This window comes from Pelodiscus sinensis, chromosome 2, assembly GCF_052426305.1.
Source record: "Pelodiscus sinensis isolate ZL-2025 chromosome 2, ASM5242630v1, whole genome shotgun sequence".
In the NCBI taxonomy this organism is placed as follows: domain Eukaryota; kingdom Metazoa; phylum Chordata; order Testudines; family Trionychidae; genus Pelodiscus; species Pelodiscus sinensis.
In genome coordinates, this window is record NC_143053.1 from 219405294 (window position 1) to 219430189 (window position 24896).

At 42.3% G+C, this 24896-nt stretch overlaps 1 protein-coding gene across 5 annotated transcripts in view; it reads right to left on the reverse strand.

Annotated features, from left to right (window-relative positions):
* Positions 1 to 24896, reverse strand: part of ADAM22 (ADAM metallopeptidase domain 22) — a 201788-nt gene that overhangs the window by 168924 nt on the left and 7968 nt on the right. For all 5 annotated transcript variants that reach the window (XM_089776712.1, XM_075922419.2, XM_075922416.2 and 2 more), the window contains exon 3: positions 4079 to 4155. In XM_089776712.1, the coding sequence (XP_089632838.1) occupies positions 4079 to 4155 (77 nt within the window). The remainder of the gene's footprint in view (positions 1 to 4078; positions 4156 to 24896) is intronic.

Sequence of the window (24896 nt, forward strand, 5' to 3'; positions counted from 1 at the left end):
ATGTGCTCTGAAACAGGGAATCCTAGAGCTGCACGTTCGTACCAAAGCTAAGAGTGATTTCTGAGATTTGATAACACTGAAAAAAAAACCCAGTAATGATGACAACCATGGAATGAATGTACAGGAGGCAACAGTATCATAACACCAACACCACTACTGAATTTCTAACTCTCGCCTGAGGGATTGAGCCTTTTAAAAACACAGCTAGCTCAGCCTGAAAGCTTCTTCCTAAATGCTTTAGCCAGTTAAACAAACTGGAAACAGACACTGTATTTTCAGCCCTAAACCCCCCTATTCATAACATTCAATTTATTTCATATATGAAGGCACATGTATTACATACGAACAAAAATGCATTTTAAAACTGCTTCTGATTAACAAATAAATGCCATGTGCACACAGATTTAAATTCCGAAGTAAATCAACATGTTATAATAAAACAAAGAGGAAGCAATTTCCTCTTTCACTTTCCTGGTCAAAGGACTGACCCACACTCACATTCAGGACCCTCAATTTTTAGCAATCCTTCGCCCGTTTTTTATGTATTTTTTAAAGTCTATTTCTAGCTTTTTTGTTGTTGCAGAGATTACCTTCAAAATATAAAGAATTGGTTTATATATGGTTGACAGTTGCTTGTGTAATTTTTTTCTAAAAAAAAAAAAAAATCAATGATAGCCATGCTTTTGAATCCCAGAGCCATCAGTTCCTTTTCTTCTTTTTGGGGTGAGAAGATTTTCACCAGTGGTACAAAGAATTCCACAGAATCCTTCCCAGCTGTTCACACCTCATTCGGTTTTTCTGAGCTACCAAAGTGGCCTTCAGCCCCAAGGGCTGGGACAGCTAAGCAGAGGAGCCAGCTCAGCCTGTAGTTACTGGCAAATGAAGTGGGTGATCGGTGGCAAAGGACTAGGAGGAAGCCCTGCTTCCTCTTACTCCCAGATTCAATGGTAGCAGCCACTCTGGAAGTGATGAGGAGGCAATGCAAAAAATAAGGGGAAATGTGGTGGGGACAAGGGAGGGAAAATAAACTTCAGATTCTTGGTAGCATTAGACTCTCCGTTGGTGAAAATGGTGAGAGAAAGGTTGTCAAGAGGCATCATATGCAGAGGCCACAAGGGTAGAGAATATTTAGTGTGAAAACATTGGGGGTGGAGAGGAAGAGGCTGGGCTGTCCTGGATGGACTGTCATTGTGGGAAGGGGACAGAGATTGAAATATGGGAGACTTCAAGGAACTGAGGTGGGAAAGGAGACAAGACATTGGAATACAGATGAGAGCAAAAGGGCGACAGAATAATAGAAGGGAGGATATCAGGGGATGGATGAGAAGGAATTGGGAAAATATAAACAGACAAAACAGAGAAGAGGGAATGGAGATTTTCAAATGAACAGACAAACAAGGGAGAAATGAAAGATAGCAATAAAAAAACAGAAAACACTAGTCAGAAATGAGAAAATTATATGAAAATGTACATAATGAATATGGAAAGGGACAAAGAAAAAGCAGGGGATGAAAAAAAGGGAAAGGGGAACAAATGCAAGAAAAAAATCACAAAATGTTAAATTAGCAAATTTTATTGAATCAATTTATGTTCCTTTTTTTTATTTTATCTCTAATTCCCTCATATCTGCTGGGGAACATAATGGAGTCAAAACTGTGAACACACATTTCTACTGCTGGCTACTATATATTATCAAAAGTTATTTAACTAGAGAAGAAAATATAATATAACCCCTAAAATCACCAAAATACGTATTAGGCCCCTTGAGTAACAAGGGAGAAGTAGCTTCTAGACTTCCAGCTTAAATGGAGAACTGTCTACTGAAACAATTTTGTTGTGACGCACAGATCTATCCAGGGTTTTTTATACTACTACCAACCTCAAGGCATCCAAGCAAGATAAGATCCATGTTTTCTGAAATAGAGGAGATGGAAGGAGACTTGAAGAATTGCCCCCTTCCTACTCTGTACTAATTTAAATTAATGGAACACCAAAAGTTTGTAGGGGCTTGGAGGAGTCACAGAATCCTCTCCCTGACATTCCCCGAAAAATTAGGCCCACTAAGCGCTGATGGCGCCACCACCATGTGCCTGATTCAGCATTGTTTTAGTGCTAACATCAATATTTGCAGCATACAGAGTATCTCTAATGTTGGTCTTGGCAAGTAACTAACTGATTTTCAAATATATTGCTATAGAGAGCCAAGTTTGCAAACTGGCTTCCAAAATTCCATTCACAAATTTTTGCATACACTTCTGTTTGTGCATTTACAAAATTGGCATTCCACTTCCAAACCCCTCAGAAAAAGCTTTTATTTTTCATAAATAAAGGACTGACACTCCTCAGAAATGTAGTATATAAGTTTGGGGAAAAATGCAAGAACTCACTCTAATTATAGTAAAGACAAAATATAACAGATCTGATCCTAGCCATATATATTAAAAATACATTTGCCATGTTCTGACATCCTTATTAGACAAGATCTGTGCATAAGCAAATGAAATTTCAGAAGCCCTTTTGAAAACCTGGCATAAAAAGTCATATTACAGGTCAAACAGCACCTTTCAATTTCATCACTTCATGGGGGAAACTGGAGACAGAATTTAGTTTACTTTATATTACTGGTTTGAGAGCTAACAGATATTTAGATTTTGAAAAATATTGCAGGTCATCTCTTAGGGATAGATTCTGGCAGCATTACTATTACATTGGGCTAGTTCCAATGCTCACTCAAAAATGTCATTTAAATAAAAAAAAGTCGCATAATTTGACCTCTTTAGGGAAAAAATGGATTGTATCCTCAGATTAGCTTAATTTTAAATAATTTAAATATTTAAATGTTCAGCATACTTCCATGAAGAGTAAAAATGTATCTTTCATAGAAAAAGCTATTGAAGAAGTTCAGAGAAAAATAATGTCCTTTGCTTGTCTTTCCAAATACCATTAATATTTGATTTATTCTTATTAGACCATCCTCAGGCTGACCCAACAGCTGAAATCCTGAGCCTACTGCAGTCAAAAGAAATTTTGACACTGGGTTCAATGGAGTCAAAATATCACCCTGTTATAAAAGTTATACTATCTGTACCTATAGATGTACATACATATGCACACGTTATATGCCATTTCTTTTCAGTAGAAGGGTGATCTTTATGCATTGTAAAATGTTTTTAAAACAACATGAATTTTCCACAAACCCTTCTTTGGATGATAAAACAAGAGAATCTAAATGAAGTACTTCAGCCTTATCAAAATTAAATGCATCAATTTTTGTCAAATGTCTCCCAATTTGATATGCTCACATGAAATGTTTCAAATTTGTCAGATAAGAATTATCCAAAAGAAATCTGTTGCATCCGAATTAAGAATTAATTATCAGATTTCATTTATAAGTTTGCTATTATTCAATTACTCTCTTGGTCTTAAATTCACTATTCTTATGTCTTGTAATGCTTCTCTTTTCTCAAAAGATAAGGAACTTATCTGCAGAAATGTCACTCACAACACTCACCTTAGGCTTTCAACATCTAGCTGTATGTATTATTAGTGGATCTCTGGCACGATATATACAGAGATTAAAAAGCAAGTAGCTGCCAATTTTCAGAAGCTTCTTGTTCAATGTGGCACAGCACTTTGCCCACACAATTTCAGTTGCAGAATTGTGGACTACATAATAACATTTATATCTTACAAAACATCTTAAAGTAAGGTTCTTAGTAAGTAGCCATATTTAAAAATATATCCAAATACATACTTGGCATATAATATGTCTTTGGAGCAACTACAAATAACTGCCATTTTAAAAAACGTAAACAATATGCTAGAGAAGTCTTTCCCTCCCTCTTGTCCAAATGTATCCTTCTATCACTAACAAATTTATACTACTCCTATTTACTCCTATTCAATGACATATATATTTGACAAATAAAAAATAGTATTTCAAATCCACTAAATACATAAAAATATTTATTATTGGTATTATTGGTATTTTGGTAGCAAATGGAAACTTCAACCAAAATAGGCATCCCATTGTGCTAGGCACTTTACAAATTCAGAATAAAAGACAGTCAATACTTACTGGTTTAGCATTACATCTAGAATGAATGATGACCCAAATGCATCAACCTGGAAGCTGGCTCGGGCAACATGAGTGGACTGCAATGTTAAAAAGATTGAAATAAATTAGCAGTCTGCAACATCAAAATGCACCTCATAGATTTGTGAACATAATACAGAAAAAAATGAAATAGAAGTAGTAAGCCTCAATATGCCATTAAATAGGAAAAATTCTGTTTACAAATATGTTGAAAAATGGAATAGGATTTGTTTTATTCAAGCTATAGAAGTAGCAGGATCATAAACCCAAACAAATAAAAAGAAGCAATATTTCCTTTCATAAACGTCTATCTTTGCAACCCTTTGTCAAATTCAGCATCTCTGTTGGTACGAGTTTTCTATTCAGCATCTACAATTGGGGTGTTATCTCTCTCATGTCACATCACTGTTGATCCACAGAAACTGCAACATTTAGTACCTTTCTTTAGAATTCATATTCTCAACAGAAAAGTAAAACAACCGCAAGCCAGCCTTCCCTGAGTAAATTTAGATTGCACCTGGATTAGGAAGACAAAGCTCTGGAGAATTGCTTGACAGTTGCTAATGTAAAGCATGCTAACTTGATTAGACTGCTTCATCATGGTCTTATCTAAACACTTTCAACTCCCCTTGAAATTATATGGAGGTGGAAGGTACTCAGCACCTTACAGAATCAAACTCTTGATCTTCTGGATCCTTGGAATTTTCTTTCTTGTAAACACATATACAGGAGTGACAGCAGTGTGAAAAATTGCTAAACCATACGGTCAGCTGCATTTATCATGAGACTTTTGGCAGCCTCTCTTACATTCTACCCACTAATCTATGTCTGCCAGAGCAACTTCCAACATTCCAAACCTTTGAGCAACTCCAAAGAGCTGCCATTTTAAAAAAATCTAAACAAACAATGTACTAGAGAACTCTCTTTCCCTCTCTCCTATCCAAATGTATCCTTCCATCATTAGCAAACAGTACTCCCTATTCGGTCCTATCATAGGACATGTACATGGTCTGATGTCTCTGAACTTGGAGGGCTAGAAATGGGAGACTTTGCCTTACCTATACAAAAGGAAATTTCCCAGATTCTAGCCCTGGAAAGTCCCAAGAAAATTAAACTGCAAAACTGATTTATATTTTAATGAAAAAGCCTTTTCAGGTCACTTTGGAGATGTAAATTGCAATTCCTCTTTCCCTCTGAACCCTGTACAGTTGGACTTGTAGTAATGAAAGCAGAGGTATTCAAAGGCCATATAGGCAGAGGATTTAAAATCTTCCTTATATATTTCTGCAAATAAATGCAACATAGAATAGTGCAGAGGTTCGCAAGGATTTACTGGCAGTCAGTTGGGATGGCCTACACAAGTCATTCCAGAGGTGTGGAAGCAAAGACTATCTCAATACTAGAGATGATCCTGTCCAAGGAGAAATTTACAGAAGCTTGAAGTTCAGCCTAATTTATGGCCATCTGGCCATTGATCAAAGGACCCTTTCAGCACCTGGAGATTGCTGCCCTTTCAGCACCTGGATGTTCCAGCCACAACCCCTTTCCCCTTGGGAACATTCCTATAAGGGGTGCTGTGGCCTAGGAACCTATGCCATACCTGTTCCTCCCAGGTATTCCACGTATACAAGTGGAATTGTCACAGAGGTAAGTAAGCCAGCTTTGTAGCTACATTTCAGGAAAACAAAATACTCAGAGCAGACCCAAGAATTAGGCCCAACAGACATTTACATTCCATAAATGGAAATTTAGCCTGTAACATATATCGCTCCATTCTGCAAATCACGTCACTTCCACAAAGGGGTCAACGAGAATAGCACCAAAACAGAAAAGCCCAGGCAGCGACAGTGCATATTGTGTGTACACCAGAAGGTCAAGTGGGAAGGAAAATAGTGAAATACAGTAGAACATGATTTGAAATCCAACTGTCACGTTTGTATAATAAGCTACTGCAACCAGCTCCCAGGCTAGTAAAAGGTTTGAAAAGGAAAAAACATGGAAGGTGGCCCAAATAAAAACAGAGAAAATTCTGGAAAGGCTTTCTAGGGGATGCTCATTATTTCAAGCCATGGAGAGGAAGAAGCCAATCTTCCTGGGGCTTAAGAGCAAGGAAGCTAGGTTAGTCTGTTCAGCTGGGTCGCCAACAGCCACTGTGGCCCCTGGGTAAAGTGTGGGAGGGAGGGCACACCACCAGAAGGGTGGGGCTTTTGGCAGAAGTGGCAGGGCCTGTGCAGTCAGCCCTGAATGCCACCAAGAATACACTGTGCCAACCCCAAGGCAGACCTCAGTGCTGCCCGGACCATGGCATTCCCTCCTTTAACCCCACCCCTCAGCCGCCCTTAGCGCTGCCTGGAGTGTACAGCATGGGGCTCCAGCAGTGATTTAAAGGGCCCAGGGCTGCGGTCATTTCTGCTGCCACAACAGCAGCCAGAATCCCAGACCCCTTTGAATCGCTAGGCCCCAGGGCAAATGCCCTCTTTTCTCCTTCTTCACCCTCCCCTCCCCCATCAGTGGTCGTGCTATTTAGGAGCTCCCAAGGCCCAGCCTCTTTTGTAGAGAAAAGCTCTCCTCACTGCTGTGAGTTGCTAATGATACCATCAGCACTGAGAACAAAAACTCACGCTGGCTGTTGTCCTCAGAAGAGAAGAAACAGGAGCTCCTCCAGTGGTAGTATGGGAACAACAGAAAGGGAAGCTAGCTGCAGGAAGAGGAGAGGACCAGAAAAGATTCCTGAAGGATTAAGGAGGGATGCAGGCTCTGTAGCCTTGTCTGTTCCTTGACTTTGGAACACAGGGAGACATTACATCTGGTAGAGCTCACAGAACTAGGACTTTTTTCCTGTCTTTTCTTGTCTACTTCTCTTGAAGCACTGAACTACTCCCAAGTTTCTTGTGCTACTTGCAGCCACCATGAGCTACCAGAGTCAAGTTCTCACAGGCAACCCCTTATCCTTTCCATGTTTGGAAATTTATAGCGAAGATACACAGACCATCAGTTTCCCTGGTGGAATAGGAAAACAATAGTAAGTACAGGGAATTACATCCTTTTTGTTAGCAGTGTTATTTTTTAAAGTACACTGCATGCTTATTTTGTTGAAGTAACTGGGGTTCCCCAATGATATAGACCACAAATATAATGTTTTTAGGGTTAGCAGATAAGAAGTATTGCTGAATCCACTGGAAGTTTGAGAGAATTCAGATTGCACCTTCTCTTCAAAATGGTCCAGTTTTGGTAATGGAGCTGCAAAGGTGCCTCTTTTTATACATACAATTCACATCCAGGTCAAAAGACACAGATCATTATGATCATAACACAGGGAACAGAATTTCATGAGGTGATTCCTATAACAAGCTTATTATTTCTCATAGAGCTAGAGTGGATATTTTAGAAAGACATGTAATCTTGATGTAAAGACTTCAAATGACAGAGGATCCATCCCACCCCCGGATAAATTGTTCCAATGGTTAATTACCCTGAGTGTTAAAAACGTATAGCTTATTTTGAGTCTGAAATTTGTCTAGTTATGAGAATCTAAGCATTGATGCATAATTTTTACATGCACATACACTTCTATACATTACGTACAAATGTATAATATATAAGGTACATACTTTTCATATTATGACTTATTTATCACGTTGCAACCTTAAAAAAGAAACTGTGATGTACTATATTTTTATAATAATCTTTTTCATGTAAAATGAGTCAATATCAGGAGCGTGGGAGCTCTTCTGAAACTTTAAAATTATAGGGTTTTCAGGATATTTGGAATTATTTTGAAGCATTCACTGACTCTTCCTACAGCAAAATTGTTCTACCCCCCCTTAATTATGCAATAGAACAGAAGTGGTGATATCATTTTGAGGTAAATTTCATGTGCACATACGCTCCATTTTCCAGTGCCATGCACTAGAGATACTACTGATGCCTTGCTGTAGTCCCCAGTTTGCATGTTATGTTCAACCCAAGATTTCATCAAGAATTAGTCCTCAAGAATTATACGATTGAAGCACATGAAGTTTAGAGAAGACTAGATTTGGAACCATGTCCATTGCTTGTTTGCCACAGCAGTTACTAGCAGCCCCCAGATTATAAAATTTGTCTTTATCAAATCAACACGTTTGCATTCCTTTCTTCAGTTCTCAGGCATTAGTGCATGCTTCTGATTTAGGTTTCAAATACTTTCTTCTGTAATTGGATTTTGTGACTTTTTTTCCTTAGTTCCTCCATCAGAAAATGGTGGTCCAAGAACCTCCTATTTATATGCTAGAAGCCAAAAAATGTTCATTTTCTGTTGATCACCTTTCACTTCAGCAAATCAGCCAGTCTTTTTTACCAGCTTACACACATGTAACTGCTGTGCAAAGATCTTTCTTTACTATATTATTAAATTCAAAGAGAATTTTAGAACATTTTAAATTCTTAATAATGGGCAGACTTTCACAATCATTAGGATCTGTGCATGTGACATAACTTGTTATTCCATATGTCACTAGACAATAACTTCACCTGTGGCTAATTTCATAGTAATGGAAGTGAAACTATAAGTGTGTCAGGACTTTTTTCTTTTGTAACTATTAGATACTAAAAGACTTACTTGGTATTGCCCAGGGCCGAAGGCAGCCCGGGGCAGCAGGGGTGGGGGCAGCATAGGTCACCTGGTGGCTTCTCCCCAGGGCTGAGCCTGCCAAATGGCTTCTCCTGGCCTGGGGGCAGAGAAGGGAAGCACTAACTGCCTGGCAGCACTCTCCGAGGCCGGCCCAGTGGCATCAGCAGGGGCTGCGAAGGCCACCCAGTGGTGCTCTCTGGTGCTGGCTCAGGGCAGCAGGGCCACATGGTTGCTGGCAGCTGCTCCCCAGGGTAGGCCAGGATGGCAGGGGATGTTCTGTTTGGCTAGCGGCTGCTCTGCAGATGCGGGGCACTAGCTGCCTCCCTGTGGTCATTTGTGAGTATAACTGTCCCCCATGCTTGCTGCCCCCCTGTGGTCATTTGTGAGTACCACTGTCCCTGCTATCACACCGCTCCCTTTCCATTTGATAGAAACAATCACATTCCACCCAGGTCCCATTGTCCTGGCACAACCAAACCCTGGCCTTGCCTTATGATAAGAAGAAGCTGCATACCACCTTTGGTGGTCCTAGCTCTTTCTGTTTAGGAGGAGAACAAACAGACACATGGGTGGACAGACAGATGTAAATTTCTAAAATATATATTATGCCATATTGATCTGGTCTGGAAAATTTCCTCCCCCAAACTTGTATCTGAGATGTGCAATTACTATCCTATTGGACCTCTTACCACTATTATTCCCAGACAAAACCTGTTAAAATGATGTCAAGGTCAGAATAAGTATCAGTAATTTAAAGTAAGACATAACACAGACATTGCAATTATCCAAAATTCAAAGCTAAGACTAAACTTAAAAAAAACTAAACATACTGAGACATGGAAATGCAGAGTTTCAATAGCTATTTTGATTATGTTTTAGATCAGGGGTGGGGAACCTAAGGCCTGGGGGTTGGATGTAGCCCCTGGTTTGCCTGGATCTGGCCCCTGAGGCTTGGGGTTTCCCTCTGCACTGGGGAGCCCACGCTGGTGAGAGGTGTTTTGTTTTGCTTTTTTTGTTTCTCACTTGTGTGCAGCCCCTGGCTAATTTTTCTGTGTGTTGGTGGCCCCTGACCCAAAAAAGGTTCCCACCCCCACTTTAGATAACATTTTTGTTACCATTACTGTGCATTTTTTTTAAAATAGCCTTTTTAGCAAACATTTGTTGTTGCTTTTTTTTTAAAATTACATTTTGGATCAAAAACTTGTTTGCAGAAGAAATGTTAATGAATAATAACAGACCCAATAAGGAAAATAATATTTCATCCTAACTGACATAGTGGACATAGCTCTACTCAGAGTCTGGTTTCTGTAAATTGGTCAAACGCAAGATTCAGGGAGGAGTCCTACTTCCTATAAACTGGAAGTAAAGAGGGATCCTTTACAAGGGCCCTTCCTTCAGTGGCATTTTGCTGTAATAAAACATAGATAAGCAACATCCCAGGGGCAGCCCGTGACTATATGCGGACTCGGCTGCTGCCTAGGGAGCCGCCTTCAACGGTGTCCGATGATGATGTCATGGGGTGCCCGATGATGTCGTCAGTCCATTGACAGCCCTGCAAGTGGGGGCGGCGATCGCACATTCCACCTAGGGCGCCAGCTGCTGCAGCTGGCCTCGGGCTGCTCCCAACATCCCAAATAATCAATGAGGAAAAATAGGCAAAGAAAAGTCTGTAGTCCATCATCTGATTGTATGGAATAAAATCAATTCAGTACTAGATCTGGTCAGGAATTTTTCATCAAAAAAATCGATTTGTCTTAAGGTAAACATTTTGCAGAACTGTATTGGGTTTGACAAAACATGAAAAGTTTCTCAGGTTCAGGATGGTTTTTTGAGTCAAAATCAGAAAGACAGGCCCACCGAGAAGAGCCAATACTTCCGTTGTTAAGGCATTTAGCTAAGAGTCCCTTCTCTACCCATTTTCAATAAGGACTTAAACTAGGATCTTCCATATCCCAGCTAAGTGACCTAACCATTAAACTATTTGGCTATTCTGGGGTACTGCAGGCATACTTAGTCACTCATTGTGCATGTGTGCATGTGTCTCTTGGCTTGCCACCCACCAGTTGTATCAAAAAACTGTGAAAGTCTCTGTTCCTGAGGCACAATGAGAAATTTTCAAAATCTCAAATTTTCATGGGACAGGACAACCATTTCTCACCCAACTCTATTCAGTGTGTTTCCAGGAACAGAATCATTTCACAGAAATATTTCTGCAAGATGCATGAAAAAAAAAAAACTTGTTCTACATTATTTTAAAACAGGACTACTAATAATCATATCATGACAATTGGAAGTGCTTAGAGAAGAAGTGAATCAACTAACACAGAATGAATGTCAGATTCCCAGACACATGACAACACAAGAACTAAAGGGAAGTAAATCAATGGAGTCTTTTATGCCATCTAACTCTGGAAACAGTTATAAGAAAAGCACCTGCAAGGGCTCTTCTCAACCACAGAAGCAAGATAATCAATTATGTTATTCTGTTCTCAAACAAAGCAACTTCCCCAGAAAACCAAAATATTTTTTAACAATCATAGATTTGACATATCAATATATGACAACTAAATCACAGAAATGGAGTTCCACTGACACAAGGATGAAGCACATATATTAACATACGTAGTGTATGAGCATAATTCAGAAATAGGAAATGCCATTGTAATGAACTTCCAGCACTAGAACTATCTAGAAGTCCCAGAACCACCATGCTAACAGCTTGCCTACAATTAAATAAAGTATTACTAATCTATCTCTAAATTAGGATGATTACAATCTTACTATGTATTTTAGAAATGTGTCTGTCTGTCTGTCCATCCATCTGTGAGTCCATTTGTTCAAGAGCTCCTCCTAAATGGTAAGAGTTAGGAATACCAAATCTGAGCTTCCTCTGATACTAACATAAAAGCCAAGTAAAAGTTTGGTTGTGCCAGGACAACAGGATGAGCCTGGAATCCGACTGTTTCCCATAACACAGGAAGAAAGGGGGTTGACAGGAGGGACAGTTATGCTCTGCAATGTCCACAGGGGGGCAGTTATACTGCAGAATGACCTCAAGAAGGCATTGGCCCCAGAAAGAGTGGCCAGTTGAGGTGAGGCTCTGAACATTGCAGGCCACCAGCTCAAGTAAGTGGGGATGTTTATAACTCTGCGGGCCACCAGCTCAAGTAAGTGGGGATGTTCATAACTCCGGAGCAGGGAACTTGCCACACACATTGCAGAAAAACTAGAAATTAGAAAGATGATTTAAAAGGGTTTTTCGTTTGTTTGCTTTGTTAAAACTGGACCACAGTTTTGTATCTCTAACCATGGCTTTTCTCAGAGGGAGAGAGAATCATTATCAGCCAGATCCTCAGCTAGTGGCAAATTGACATCGCTCCATTGGCTTCAGCAGAACTTTGCCAATTTACAAAAGCTGAAGATCTGGTCCTGAGTTCTAAAATCGCTTTTTTCCATACAGACATCACGCAATCAATGGCTTTCCGGAGCTAGGAGCAAGGAAAGCATTGGAAAAACTATTTTTTCTAGTGGTAGAAAAGTGTTTTTTAAATTGTTTTGGGTTATTAAATTAGAGGCTGCTTAAACTTGTTCAGTGGGTTGAAATAATGAGTCCTAGGGGAGACAAAAGAGACAAAAGAGTGGAAGCAGTGACAAAAGAGTGATGAAGCAGCCAAAATTACATGATCGATACTATTCATCACACGGATGTCACTACCGTATGGGCAGCATTTAAGTGGTGCTGGTGGTGACAGATTTTAAGCAGCCATACACCATTTCACTTAAACTAGCTTTCCAGACCACTGAGTAGATTCGGTCACTATTTATAATAAATAAACTCAGAAAACTATTTCTCCCTCCCCAAAAAATGTAAGATCCTTCCCACAACTACCCTAAATAAATGTGCCCCAAGAGCTAGGGTGAGGCAATATTCACTCTTCCACTACTGACAGGTTTAATTTCAGACTTCTCATGACCCTCCAGAGTTAAAAAGGCAGCTTTATATAACTTAAATGGGCAATTCTCCACTTCCTAAGCACTTGTTTCTAGCTTTGGTAAATCCTGAGATATTGAACTTTACATTCATGACAACTTTATGTCTAGAAAAGTGATTTTAGTTCATTTATAGAGGTTGTATTAATTTAATTATAAAATTTTCACATCCCTCTGAGACCAATTAGAGTAACTTTTGTTGTGGAAAAGCTCTTCAAGGGATTTGCCTGGAGACCTTCTGGAAAAGCAAACTCTAATCGGGGGGGCAGGCAATGATTCAGGTATGAGAGCGATGGCGCTTATCTAATCTGCTAGATGTCTTTGAATATATCACTGCCATGACAGGGAAATTCAGTGGATGTTGTACCCTTAAGTTTTTCAAAGTGCATTTGACAAGGTTCCACATCACAGATAAAACACAAGAGCAAAAAAAAAATCATGAAATAAAGCATAATATGGTAGGGATGGGTAATAAAACAGTGGTAGTTTGCCATGGTTAGCCCCTGGTAGGCCACCACCACTGTATTTACCTGCATCTCCAATTACTGATTCTGTTGACTGGCTCCATTCCCAGCCAATGGGGGCTGTGAGAAGCGGTGCAGACAAGGACACTGCTTCCTGCTAAGAACGGTGATCCACACCCAACAGGAGCTTCAAGCACCTGTACCTGCATAGGTGCAGATAAATACAGCTGTGGCAGCCCACCAGGGGCTAACCCTGGCAAACCACATCCAATTATTGCCCACCGCTGTAATATGATGTGATGAATGAAGTACTAGATTCAGAATAGGGAACAAAGAAAAGCCCTGGATGAAAAATTTTCAAGATAGAAATATGTTACAAGAAGATTAACCCAGGGTCAGTTTGAGAGCTTCTAGTTTTTGTCATAATTATATAATACAAAATGATTTTGAATACTATTGAAGATAAAACTTCTAAGACAGTAGAAGGAGAGGCACAGCAAACAAAGCCTGATCTTTAGGACTTTAAGGCAAAAGGGGGCATCATGATCATCTAGTTTGACTTCCTGCACATCACTGGCCACGGAACCTCACACAAGCACTTCTGTAATAGACCCCTAATCTCTGGCGGGGTTACTGAAGTCTTCAAGTCTTCATTTTAAGATTTCAAATTAAAGAAAATTCACCATTTACTCTAGTTCAGCTCAAGTGCCCTATGCTACATTGGAAGATGAAAAATGCTCGGTGCCTCTGCCAATCTGACATGGAGGAAAATTCCTTCCCAACCCAAAACATGGCAATCAGTCAGACCTTGAACATATGGAGACCTACCAGCCTGAGAAACATTTCTATATAGTAATTCAGCCATTTGCATCTAGTGTCCCATTATCAGTCATCAGAGATATTTGCTAATAGCAGGCCCAGATGGGCTATATGCCTTTGTAAGCAACTTTGTAAGCATCCCTTCCATAAACTTATCAAGCTCTGTCTTTAAACAAATTAGGTTTGTTTGTCCTCACTACTCCCATTGGAAAGTTGTTTCAAAGAGTTTTATTCCTCTGATGGTTAGAAATCTTCATCTAATTTCAAGCCTAAACTTGTTGATTTCCAATTTACGTTATTTGTTCTTGTTCTTAATTAATCAAAGTTAAAAGAAAAAGTTAAGGGACTTGTGCTTATTTTCACTGTAGAATGTCACTTTAAGGTAACAGAGACTGCCAAAGTACCTTCCGAGTGAATGTGTTGTCAGCTCTTGGGCTAGATCCTGATTAAGTAATGCTGAGCAATGCCTTACTCTGCAAACAAACAGTCTCACTGAAATAAGGCCCAACTCAGCATGAATAAGGGTGGCATAATAAGGTCCATCTTCAGAGCCAAAGCACACATTGAAGGTGAATAGGAAAATATAGCCAGTAAAGTTTTTGTAAAGGTCACCAAAAGGCATTCTCTGTTGGCTCATTCCCAGCAGCTATGCCTAATATGCTGACTTTCCTTGACTGGATCCAATTTTCAAGCTGCTCCTTTGTTTTGCTCTATTAGTAAAATTGTTCTATCACTAATTTCCTGTTTTCCTTGCTGTCTGCTTACCTTCCTTTTGTCACATACTTTTACTTATCATTAATTTTAGCAGACACGGTTTTAACTTCAATTTCCAGCACAAGTGTCACTTTTTCAGAACTTCTGTTCTAGCAATTATTCCAGAATACATTTCAGAAGGTGACAATGAATGCATATTATACAAACATACAACATGGTTTGAAAAGTTCCAGTCTGGTCTGTTTGCTTGGACATAATGCCACTAAGCTTCCTTCTCTTTTGTTTGACTGTAAAGTTTCTGCAGAAAATTAAGTTTCCCTTCAGATGAGTCCTCCCACTAATGGACCAAGAAGATTGTGCAGGACTCAGTATTCCTGCTGCAAAAATCCTCACTTCAGTGAGCTTGGTCTCAAAAGAGGCAGCCAATTCTAGTCTCCTTTGGGCTCATGGTACTGTCATTGCTCTCTCCCTTCCTTGAAAAAATTCTCCCCACAGTCATCAATGAGTCTCTTGCCTTAAACACACAAAGATGGTTTCACTAGTGCCCAGCAAGGAGCAGCTGTGACCATAAAAACCAAAGGCTCATACTCCCTCTGCCTTTGGGTCACATGCTCCAAACAGTCTTCCGGTAGTTCTACAAGCCATCCCAGAAGACAATGAGAAAACAAAAGGAAAAAACAAACAGAATTGCTTCCCTGTCTGGAAGTTTTGCCTCTGCATAACTGGCAAACTGATGTGATGTTTGAAGCACAGAAAAATGTTGAGATTGAAAATAGAAGAGATCATACCCAATGGAGAGGGGTCCAGAGAAGGTCACTGTAATCTCTCTATGGATAAAATGAGGATTTGCTAGCTCATGGTTTCGCAAGTTTTTGATATCACACCCATTACATGCAAACTTGTTAGATTTCCTTTGTGTTCTTTTTATTGAGAGGATACACACACACATGCACAATCTCAGTTGGCCTAGTGTTTGCAATTTGCAGGAAGTAGAACGAAGGAAGATAGGAAATATCATCTATAGCCCATTGTCACAGGATAGGCTGGCCCTTTTAGGTAGTTAAGTTATCCATCTTCAGATATGGATTTGGGTTTAGACCAGTGGCTGGATGAGGTGTCAGAAATTATCTGAAAGTAGCCCACGGTGGAACTTCCTATAAGCAGAAGCATGCTGTGTCCATGAGGAAAAGGAGAGAGACCTGTAGCCTCCTGCTTCTGATCCATAGGGGAACCAGATTCAGAGAGGACTGGAGGCATCCCAGGAGGCATACCTGGAGGCATACCTGGGAGGTCGACAAATGCCTTTGATGTCGACCGCGGAACGTCCAGACTACCGCGCTGAGCCGACAAACAGCTGATCGGCTCAGCGCGGCAGCCATGTAAATTTAAATGAAGCGGCGATTATTTAAATCGCCGCTTCATTTTCCTATGCCGGGTAGTCTAATCTATATGCCTCTGTCACCAGAGGCATGTAGTCTAGACGTACCCAAAGGAAGGTAGGCCAAGAACAGTCATGAATATGGATCCCAGGAAACTCTTTGAGTAGCTGCTAGATTATCAATGGCAGCAGGCAGCCCAAGCACAGGAGCAACAGAGCAAATTACTACAACTGACTGCCCAACAGGCAAACCAGCAGCGGGAATGGCTGCTCAGGGAATTGGCCGCTCAGCAGCGGGCTCAACAGGACTGGTGGCTCCGGCAGCTGATGATGTAGGAGCCGGCAGCTCCTTCCCCAGATACTAGCATGGCCAGGGAGGGGATTCTGAGGGACCCCAAGTGCCTGCCCATCAGCCTGAGCAAGATGTGATTGGGCAAAGATCCAGAAGCCTTTTTAGTCACTTTCAAGTGGGTTGCCATGGCCATCAAGTGGCCAGCAGAACACTCGGCAACGAAACTGGCTCCCTATTTGATAGGACCGGTGCAGCTGGTTAATCAGAACTTAGACCCCCCCCACACAACACTCTAGATTATCCCCAGGTAAAGGCGGCTATTCTAGACCAGGCAGGTGACAGTCTGGAGATGTACCACCAGCGGTTCCGCCAGGAGTGATACCCACCAGGGGCCAGGCCATGGGCCGTGGCTCAGAAGCTCCGGGACCTTTGTTGGCAGTGGGTTGAACTGGAACAATGATGGAACAATTTGTGGAATTGTGGAACAATTCATCCAAATCCTCCCCACCAGGGGACAAAGGTGGGTGAGGCAATACCCCCTAGGATCCTGAGTGAGGCCATGTCCCTGATGGAGGACAACTTGGTGGCCGAGGATCCCAAGGAGGGAGGCAAGAGTACCAGGGGCTCACCAACTCAGAAGGCTAAGGGGGGGACCTTCCCCCAAACTGAAGGAACCACGAGTCCCCAAGGGTAATACCCAGCAACCACGGCCTAGAGAGGGGCTAAGGAAGCCACCAACTGCTGGCCTCCAGCAAGGTAGGGGACCAACGCCCCATCTGCAGGAGGAGGAAGGAGAACTGTCGGGGGCAGCAAGGGAAGCTAGACCGGGCAGATGCTATGAGTGCAGACAGGAGGGATACTTCTGTCACAAATGCCCCTTTATGCACTGTAGCTATGGACAGTTGTTGACAGAGGGGGAGGGGCCCCCAAGGTACTAGCTGAATTGAGGATGGAGGGGACCCTGGTCACTGCCTTAGTGGACTCTGGAAGAAGCCAAACATTGGGTCGGGCAGACCTGGTAGAAGCCCCTGAATCAGCAGGAGGTCCCATCCAATTGCAGTGCGTGCATGGGGGCATGCAGTTTTAACTGACAGCCTGGGTGCGGCTAGCTGACCCCCATGAGGAAGGGGTTTGTTGTGTGGGGCTAGCCCTGAGGTTGGTCTACCCAGTGATACTGGGCCAAGATTGGTGAGGTTTCCACAGGTTACTCCAGGAATGGACCCAGCAAGAACCCCAGGAAACAGGTCAATGCCTGAAAAGTTGGGATATGGTGGCCCAAGGGAACTGCCCTGAGCTGGAAGAGGAACCCACCCTGGAAGCAGGGACATCCCACCAGTGGGAGCCCACAGACAAATCCACCAAAGAGAGTGGAATAGAATGGCTGGATACCAGTGTGGACTTCATGAGAGAGCTAAGAGAGGGCGCGATGCTGACCTGGGCCTGGGAGCAAGTGAGAAAGTCGGAGGAAGAGAGGAAAGGATACCCACCTAGAATCCAAGAGCCACAGTTTCAGGTATGTGCCAATCACCTCTAACAAAGGGGGAGTTATGGCAGCTCCTAGTCCCTACCAAATATAGGAGAGGTGTGCTGCAACTGGGCTATGCAAACCCTTAGGCCGGACACCTGGGGCGGGAGAAGAACCAGCAACAGGTGGTCCAGAGATTCCTTTGGCTGGGTAACCACCGCGAGGTACGTGACTTCTGTGAGTCATGCCCCAAATGCCAGAGGACCAACCCGAAGGGAGTACCAAAGGCCCCATTGATGGTGTTGTCCATGGATGGGTTTCCTTTGAACAGACTGACCTAGACCTGGTGGGGCCCTTAGAGAAAGTGAGCTTGGGATGCCAATACATCCTCATCGTGGTGAACTATGCAACCAGGTACCCCAAAGCTGTGCCGTTACGGAATACCACCGCCCCCACCATAGCGTCAGAGCTTCTAAAGTTGTTTTCCCAGGTTGGGATACCGAAAGAGATCTTGACTGACCCAGGAATAAACATATCTTCCAGGCTGATGGCCAAGCTGTGTCGGCTACTGAATATCCATGCCCTCAGAACCACAGTGTACCATCCCAGACAGATAGCTTGGTGGAACATTTTAACCAAACGTTAAAATCAATGCTCTGGAAGTTTGTGGAGGACCCCTGCAACTGGTATACGAGGTACCCCAGGCATCCACAGGCTTTTCACCATTTGAGTTCCATGATGGACAACAACCTCGGGGGGGATATTCAACCTCTTGAAAGAGAACTGGGAAGATCAGGAGTCCTGGGTCATGGGCACCATCCCCTATGTATTGCAGCTCAGGAAGCGCCTGCAGAAGTCAGAGGAGTTCACCCGAGCCAATCTCTTACAGGCACAAGAGGTACAAGTCTGGCATTATAATCGAGGGGTGAAGCTCTGGACTTTTGAGCCACGGGACCATGTCCTCCTCCTGCTGCCCTCGAAAAGTTCAAACTCCTAGTGAAGTGGCAGGGTCTGTTTGAGGTGGTATGACGCATGGTACTGGTGGACTACAAAGTGGGACTGATGGGGAGGAAGAGGGAAGTATGGACATATCATGTGAATCTCTTGAAGAAGTGGAAGACGCAAGAAGGCCTGTTGATCTCCCCATACCTGCCAGACTTGGAGTTGGGACCTTTAATCGAGGATTCCCCTACTCCACCCCAAGTCATCATGGGAGAGTAGTTGGGCCAGGAACAATGGGAAGAATTACAACACTTGGTCCAGACCTACTCCCATGTCCTATCTCCTCAAACTGGGTGAACCAGCGTAGTCAGCCACCACATCACCACCCTACTGGGCCACAAAGTCTGGGACCAACATCGGCTGCTACCCAAGAAGACGTGGGGGACAGTCCAGAAGGAACTTCAAGTGATGATAGGGAGGGGAGTGGGAGAGGAGTCCGCAGTGAATGAAGAAGTCCCATCATGCTTGTCCCAAAATCGGATGGGACAATTCGGTTTGTATCAGTTTTCACAAAGTAAATGCTATATCGTGGTTTGATGCCTACCCAATGCCACGGGTCGACAAGTTATTAGAGAGACTGGGCAACGTGAGATACATCTCTACTTTGGATTTGACAAAGGGATACTGGCAGATCCTCCTAACATCGAACTCTAAGCAGAAGACAGCCTTCCCACTTCCTTTGGACTATACCAGTTTGTTACTATGCCCTTTGGGTTACACAGGGCTGTGGCTACATTCCAGCAGTTGACAGACCTGCTGTTACGCCCTCACCACCTATATGCAGCCGCATATATAGATGATATAGTGGTCTATAGCTGGACATGGCGTAAACACCCCCAACACCTGGAAGCTGTGCTAAAGATCCTGAGAGAAGTAGGTCTCACAGCAAACCCAGGGAAATGTCATTTGGGGAGCTGAGAGATTACCTACCCGGGGTACACAGACGGCCGGGGAACCCTGCGCCCACGAGTAGACAAAGTACAAGTCCTGAAGGAATGGAAAACTCCTACAACTAAGAAGCAGGTATGCCAATTTTTGGGACTACGGGATAATACTGATGCTTCGTGCTTGACTTCGCAATGCTAGTGGCACCCTTGTCCGATCTAACTAAAGGTTCAGAACCTAGGAAGATACGGTGGTCTCAAGAATGCGAGAGAGCTTTCCAGACCTTGAAGGACCATCTAAGGCCCCAGTCCTGTGACACCCAGATTTCTCAAAACACTTTATTCTGCACACTGACACATCCAAGAGGGCAAATCCCAGACCCCAGGAGGTCGATGGAGAAGAACACCCTGTACTTTATATGAATAGAAAGCTGTTTCCGCATGAACAGAAGTACTTAACCATAGAAAAGGAAGTGCTGGAGGTGAAATGGACAGCCGACATGTTGAGGTACTATCTACTAGGGAACTCTTTCCAATTAGTGACCAACCACACTCCTTTGAGATGGTTGCACAGCATGAAAGAGACCGACCCCAGGATCATGAGATGGTACTTGTCCTTGCGGCCCATATGACTTCAGTTTGGCCCACCGGCCGGGAAAAGACCACGTAAATGCAGATTTCAGCCAGAGCAGGGGACTGCCACCCATTTAAAGGGGAGGGTGTGTGACGGGGTGTCTCTACCCTGCACTGAGGAGCAGGAAGTTGCCCTGGCCCAGCTAGCCAAAAAAGCCCCACCCCCACAGTCCTGCTGGGCATGCTCATAGGAGAGGCAGGGTATAAAAGCCCAGGGAGCCACTCAGTTGGGGCTGGCTGCCAGAGGGAAGAGCTCTGACCCGAGCTCCAGAGCAGCCGCCTCAGCCCCAGCCCTGGCCAGGGAGGCCATCCAGGAGGGCCCAACCCGCTCAGTGACACCCTGAGAGGTGAGCAGCATGCCGGGAGCGGTAGGAAGTGGCCCAGTGCTGAGGATTGTCCTCCGTGAGCTCAGCACCTTTCGGTAGGAGTCCCTGCTGAGCAGGCAGCTGCATCCTCCACTGCCAATGGGGCCCTGGGGTCCCCCTCCCTCTCCACCCCACAACAGGCCAGCTCCCTAGCAGCTTGGGATGCTTACCTGTGGACTAAGCCTCTAGGCCGTATTTACCCTGATAGAGGGGACTTCTCCATGAACCAGTCTGTCAGGCCATATTTAACCTGATAGAAGGGACTTTTCTATGAACTGGGCCTCCAGGTCATGTTTACTCCTGTTGAGGGGAGAATACTCTGGGGCCAGGTCTGTAGGCTGCCTGTGCCCTGGTAGAGAGAGCGGTGACAAACTTTGAGACTGTCGAGGGGGGGCTGCCCCTCAACAGCAACAAATAAGGCAGGTACATTTTAATAGCGCATGTCATATCAATGACAATATTTGCAATGCAAGACACCTCTAAGCAGCATGAGCATAGTTTAATAAGAAAATATCTGCAGTATGAACCATGTAGGTACGTTATATGAAATAAGAAGTGGAAGAGAATTGGCAGATTTGATTCTGAACTCACCAATACCAGTGTAAATCACCAGTAATTCTATTAGTCAGATGTGGGCTTACTTCTATCAAGCTTAGATCTGATAATGCATCTGATTGTTATGATGCACATGGTAAAACAAGCGAAGACTGGAAAAAGATTCACCACTTCCTATAAAGTGTATTGATCTCTAATCCTCTTAAGGCCTTACATGCTGTAAGTGTATGGATGCTTTATGAAATTAAGGGATGGTTTCTAGGATCTGTTCTTTTTTTCCTCCACTGGCAGTATCATAAAAACCTCACACTGCAAGATTTCATTGAGTTTGGGATATTTAAATCCCTTTGATGCCTTGGAAAATCCCAAGCCTAATATGCAGCATGTAATAGGAAGAGTTGAAACGTAAGTCCTTATATTGAAGGCTAAGTATGAGGCAGGACCTGCTTACAGAATTTTGCAATCACTGGGCTGATATTGAAAAAGTACATATTTGTAATATCAAATACACATCAGTGCTAGTCACAGAATTAGAGTACTTTATGCAAACACATGTTGATATTAAGTGCTACCAACACATTCTGATATCAAGAATGGTACAAAAACATTCCCCAAGGATAACAGGAACATACTGATCTCTCCTAAAAGATAAGGTCAGGATTACAGTATGTAGTAAAATACTTTAATCAAACCAGCATGCACCAGGTAATAACTAGTCACATCAGAGGGCAGTAAACACAGTAAATGTGTTAAGGGGCAGTACTAACTTGTTTGTAACAGGGTATAAAATCTAGTTTTAAAAAAGTATACTTGTCTAGCCCAGTGAGGAACAGAAAATTCCACCATTCACTGGCATGTATAAGTGGTCCAATAGAGTCTACAAAATAGTAGTACAGTATTGTGCTTTCTTGACAACAAACCTGGCCAGATGCCTTTGTCTCTTAGTAGATCTTATGGTCATTTGGTGGCTTGCTTGAGGTCTGCTGCCGCGATAGGGCAGCAGAGGATAAACATGCATTGCCAACCACACAACATTACAGGAATGCATGTTCTAGGATAGTAATTTTCACAATATGGAATATGGAATAGACTTGGTTTTTAGGATACTGTTTTTAGGTAAATTCCTCTGTTCTTGATAGAGAATCTGATCAGTGAGGAGGGAATTCTCTGGAAAGGGGTTTGCATAGAAAGAGTATTTATATAGAGATGGCCAGAGTTAAAATTTAAAATAAAAATATGCTACATTGATAAAATTCCAAACATACTCCTTGTAAGTCAATTTAAATTGGCAAACGTGCACATCTAGCAGCCCTGACCACATCAGAACATTAGCTTTCAAAGGGTAGAATCCTGCTGAAATTGTGCTGTCCTTGCTGTAGGCTAAGATCTATAGAAATTTTTGTTTTCAGCACTTTTTTACTCCTTCCTCAGGGCAGAACTTGCACCTAAAACATGCTATTGCTATTTTAATTAAATAAGTGTGGTTCATATATTTTCATGAAAAAAGAAAGTTGCTATTCATATATGTATGTTAAGAGGAACCATCGAAGTCTAGAAACAGTAAAGCAGTGCATATGATTTGCCAAAACACACTCAACTTTGTTTTGTCATGGGGAAAGCAGACAATCTGGCAGCAAACTGAATGGACACATTTCCTAGCTGCTATAGTCTCAGTCCAGACTTAGCTTTTGTTTTGCCTTAAGTGTCATGATGGATTTATTGCAAACTCTGTCTGCATACCTACCAGAGCCATCAATTACTGGCCAGTACACTGAAGGGGACAAAAAGAGAGTGGAGAAATTAGACTATTTTTCACTCTGTGTCTATTTCCAGTAGTCACTGCCTTGTCACTCCTAGAATCTTGCATTTCTTCCTTAGCCTATGCTACAGTCAGAGAGCTCCCTTAATTACTATTAGTTACTAATTATTTGGACATGAAAAATGACAAAACAAACCAATTGGCCAACATCAGGATAGAAAACAGACAGGAAGACAGATACATTCTTTGTTGTGAATTCTTTACTCGACTCCAATTATATGCCTTTAGTATTATTTATTACATGTATTACAGCAGTATCTAAAGATCCCAATCAATAGCCAGGGCCCCACTGTGCTTGGCTCTCTAAAAACAAGTCAAAAGATGACATGCCATGTCCTAGATATCTCCCAATCTAATGTTCTGATAAGATGCAGAAGATGGTGAAAGAGACAAACAAGGTTAGATAGAACAAGTTATCTAAAACTGGCACATTGTGTACAGTGGGCAGTAATCCACTAATGTGTTTCTATAATGAACAGGAAGTTCCCAGACAACAGTAGTACAAGATCAATACCTAAACAGGCACAGAACAATGTAGGAGATTTAGAATAGGTTTGAAATCTAGATAGTTTGTCATCTCTCATATTTTATTCTTGTAGAGCCACTATAATATCAAAACCACTGATTGGCTAAGAAACTGTTAGTATTATTTAACTAAATCTTCATCTTTGACCGATGTTAACTCTGAATGGTGAAAGTGAAATTCTCCCATGGTTTTGGAGCTAGTACGTGGCCCTTTACATGACAAAAGACACAGGAAGGGAGTGCACTGAAGGAGCTGCAAAAGTACTTGACACACAAAGTATTCTGTGTACTCCCATAAATGCCACAGAAAACCTCTGCTACACAGGTCAATGTGGAAGGCCACAATGATAATCAGGGCTTATAGAGATCCTATAGCCCCTAGGACTCCTGCAACTGGTGCACAGGTGCATTAGCCACCATCTCAGCCCATAAACACATTTAGTGGCTGTCACAGAAGAAACATAGCACCCCAGGCCAGGAAATAAAATTCACCTCTTTAACCACAGCACTCTTTTCCCACCCCAACGGAGGCCAAAAATTCAGGGTCTCTGTTAGTGGAGGGAATTTCAAATTTAACTGTTTATTTTATTTACAGCAGGACTGACTATTTCTCAAGCTACTGTTGCAGTTAACATGCAGTAAAACACCAACAGCATATTCTCTTTGTTGTTTTAATGCAAATGACCTTGGTGCAGATTAAAAGATTGCTAAGAGATGGTGTTTAACTGTCTTCTTGTAGGCTTTAGTAAATTATCATTCCTAAATGCACGCTTTTGTGTAATATGGTTCAAAAAAAGTGGGTAGGGGAATAGTTATGTCTTTGTTAACGCTGCATTTTTATATTGAACAGAATACAATGTTGACCAGAGAAATATATCAAGGGGGAATTCACAATTCCCTGGCACCTCCCAGTCCCATGAGATCAACAGGATGGTCGTGGCATAGGGAAAAACATGGTCATTTTGATTGTCTATTAGAAAATACTGTGTTAGCATTTTGTTTGGTGGGTTTATTTTACATAAAATATCTAGTGTTTCTGGCCTCATGCAGACTTTATTCACACCATGGAGCCCAGCTGCTTCAGGAAGACCAAAACTGTTAGCATACGTATTTAATTAATAATTTACTGTGTGCACATTGCTATGGCATCAGGGTACATAGATGATCATATGGGCACCCTATGTGGCACCTTTCATCCAAAGGTCCCAGAGTACCTTAGAGAGATAAATAAATAAAGGCTGATGGGGTACTTAGGTAGTATAGTTCCCATTTTGTAAATGGAGAAA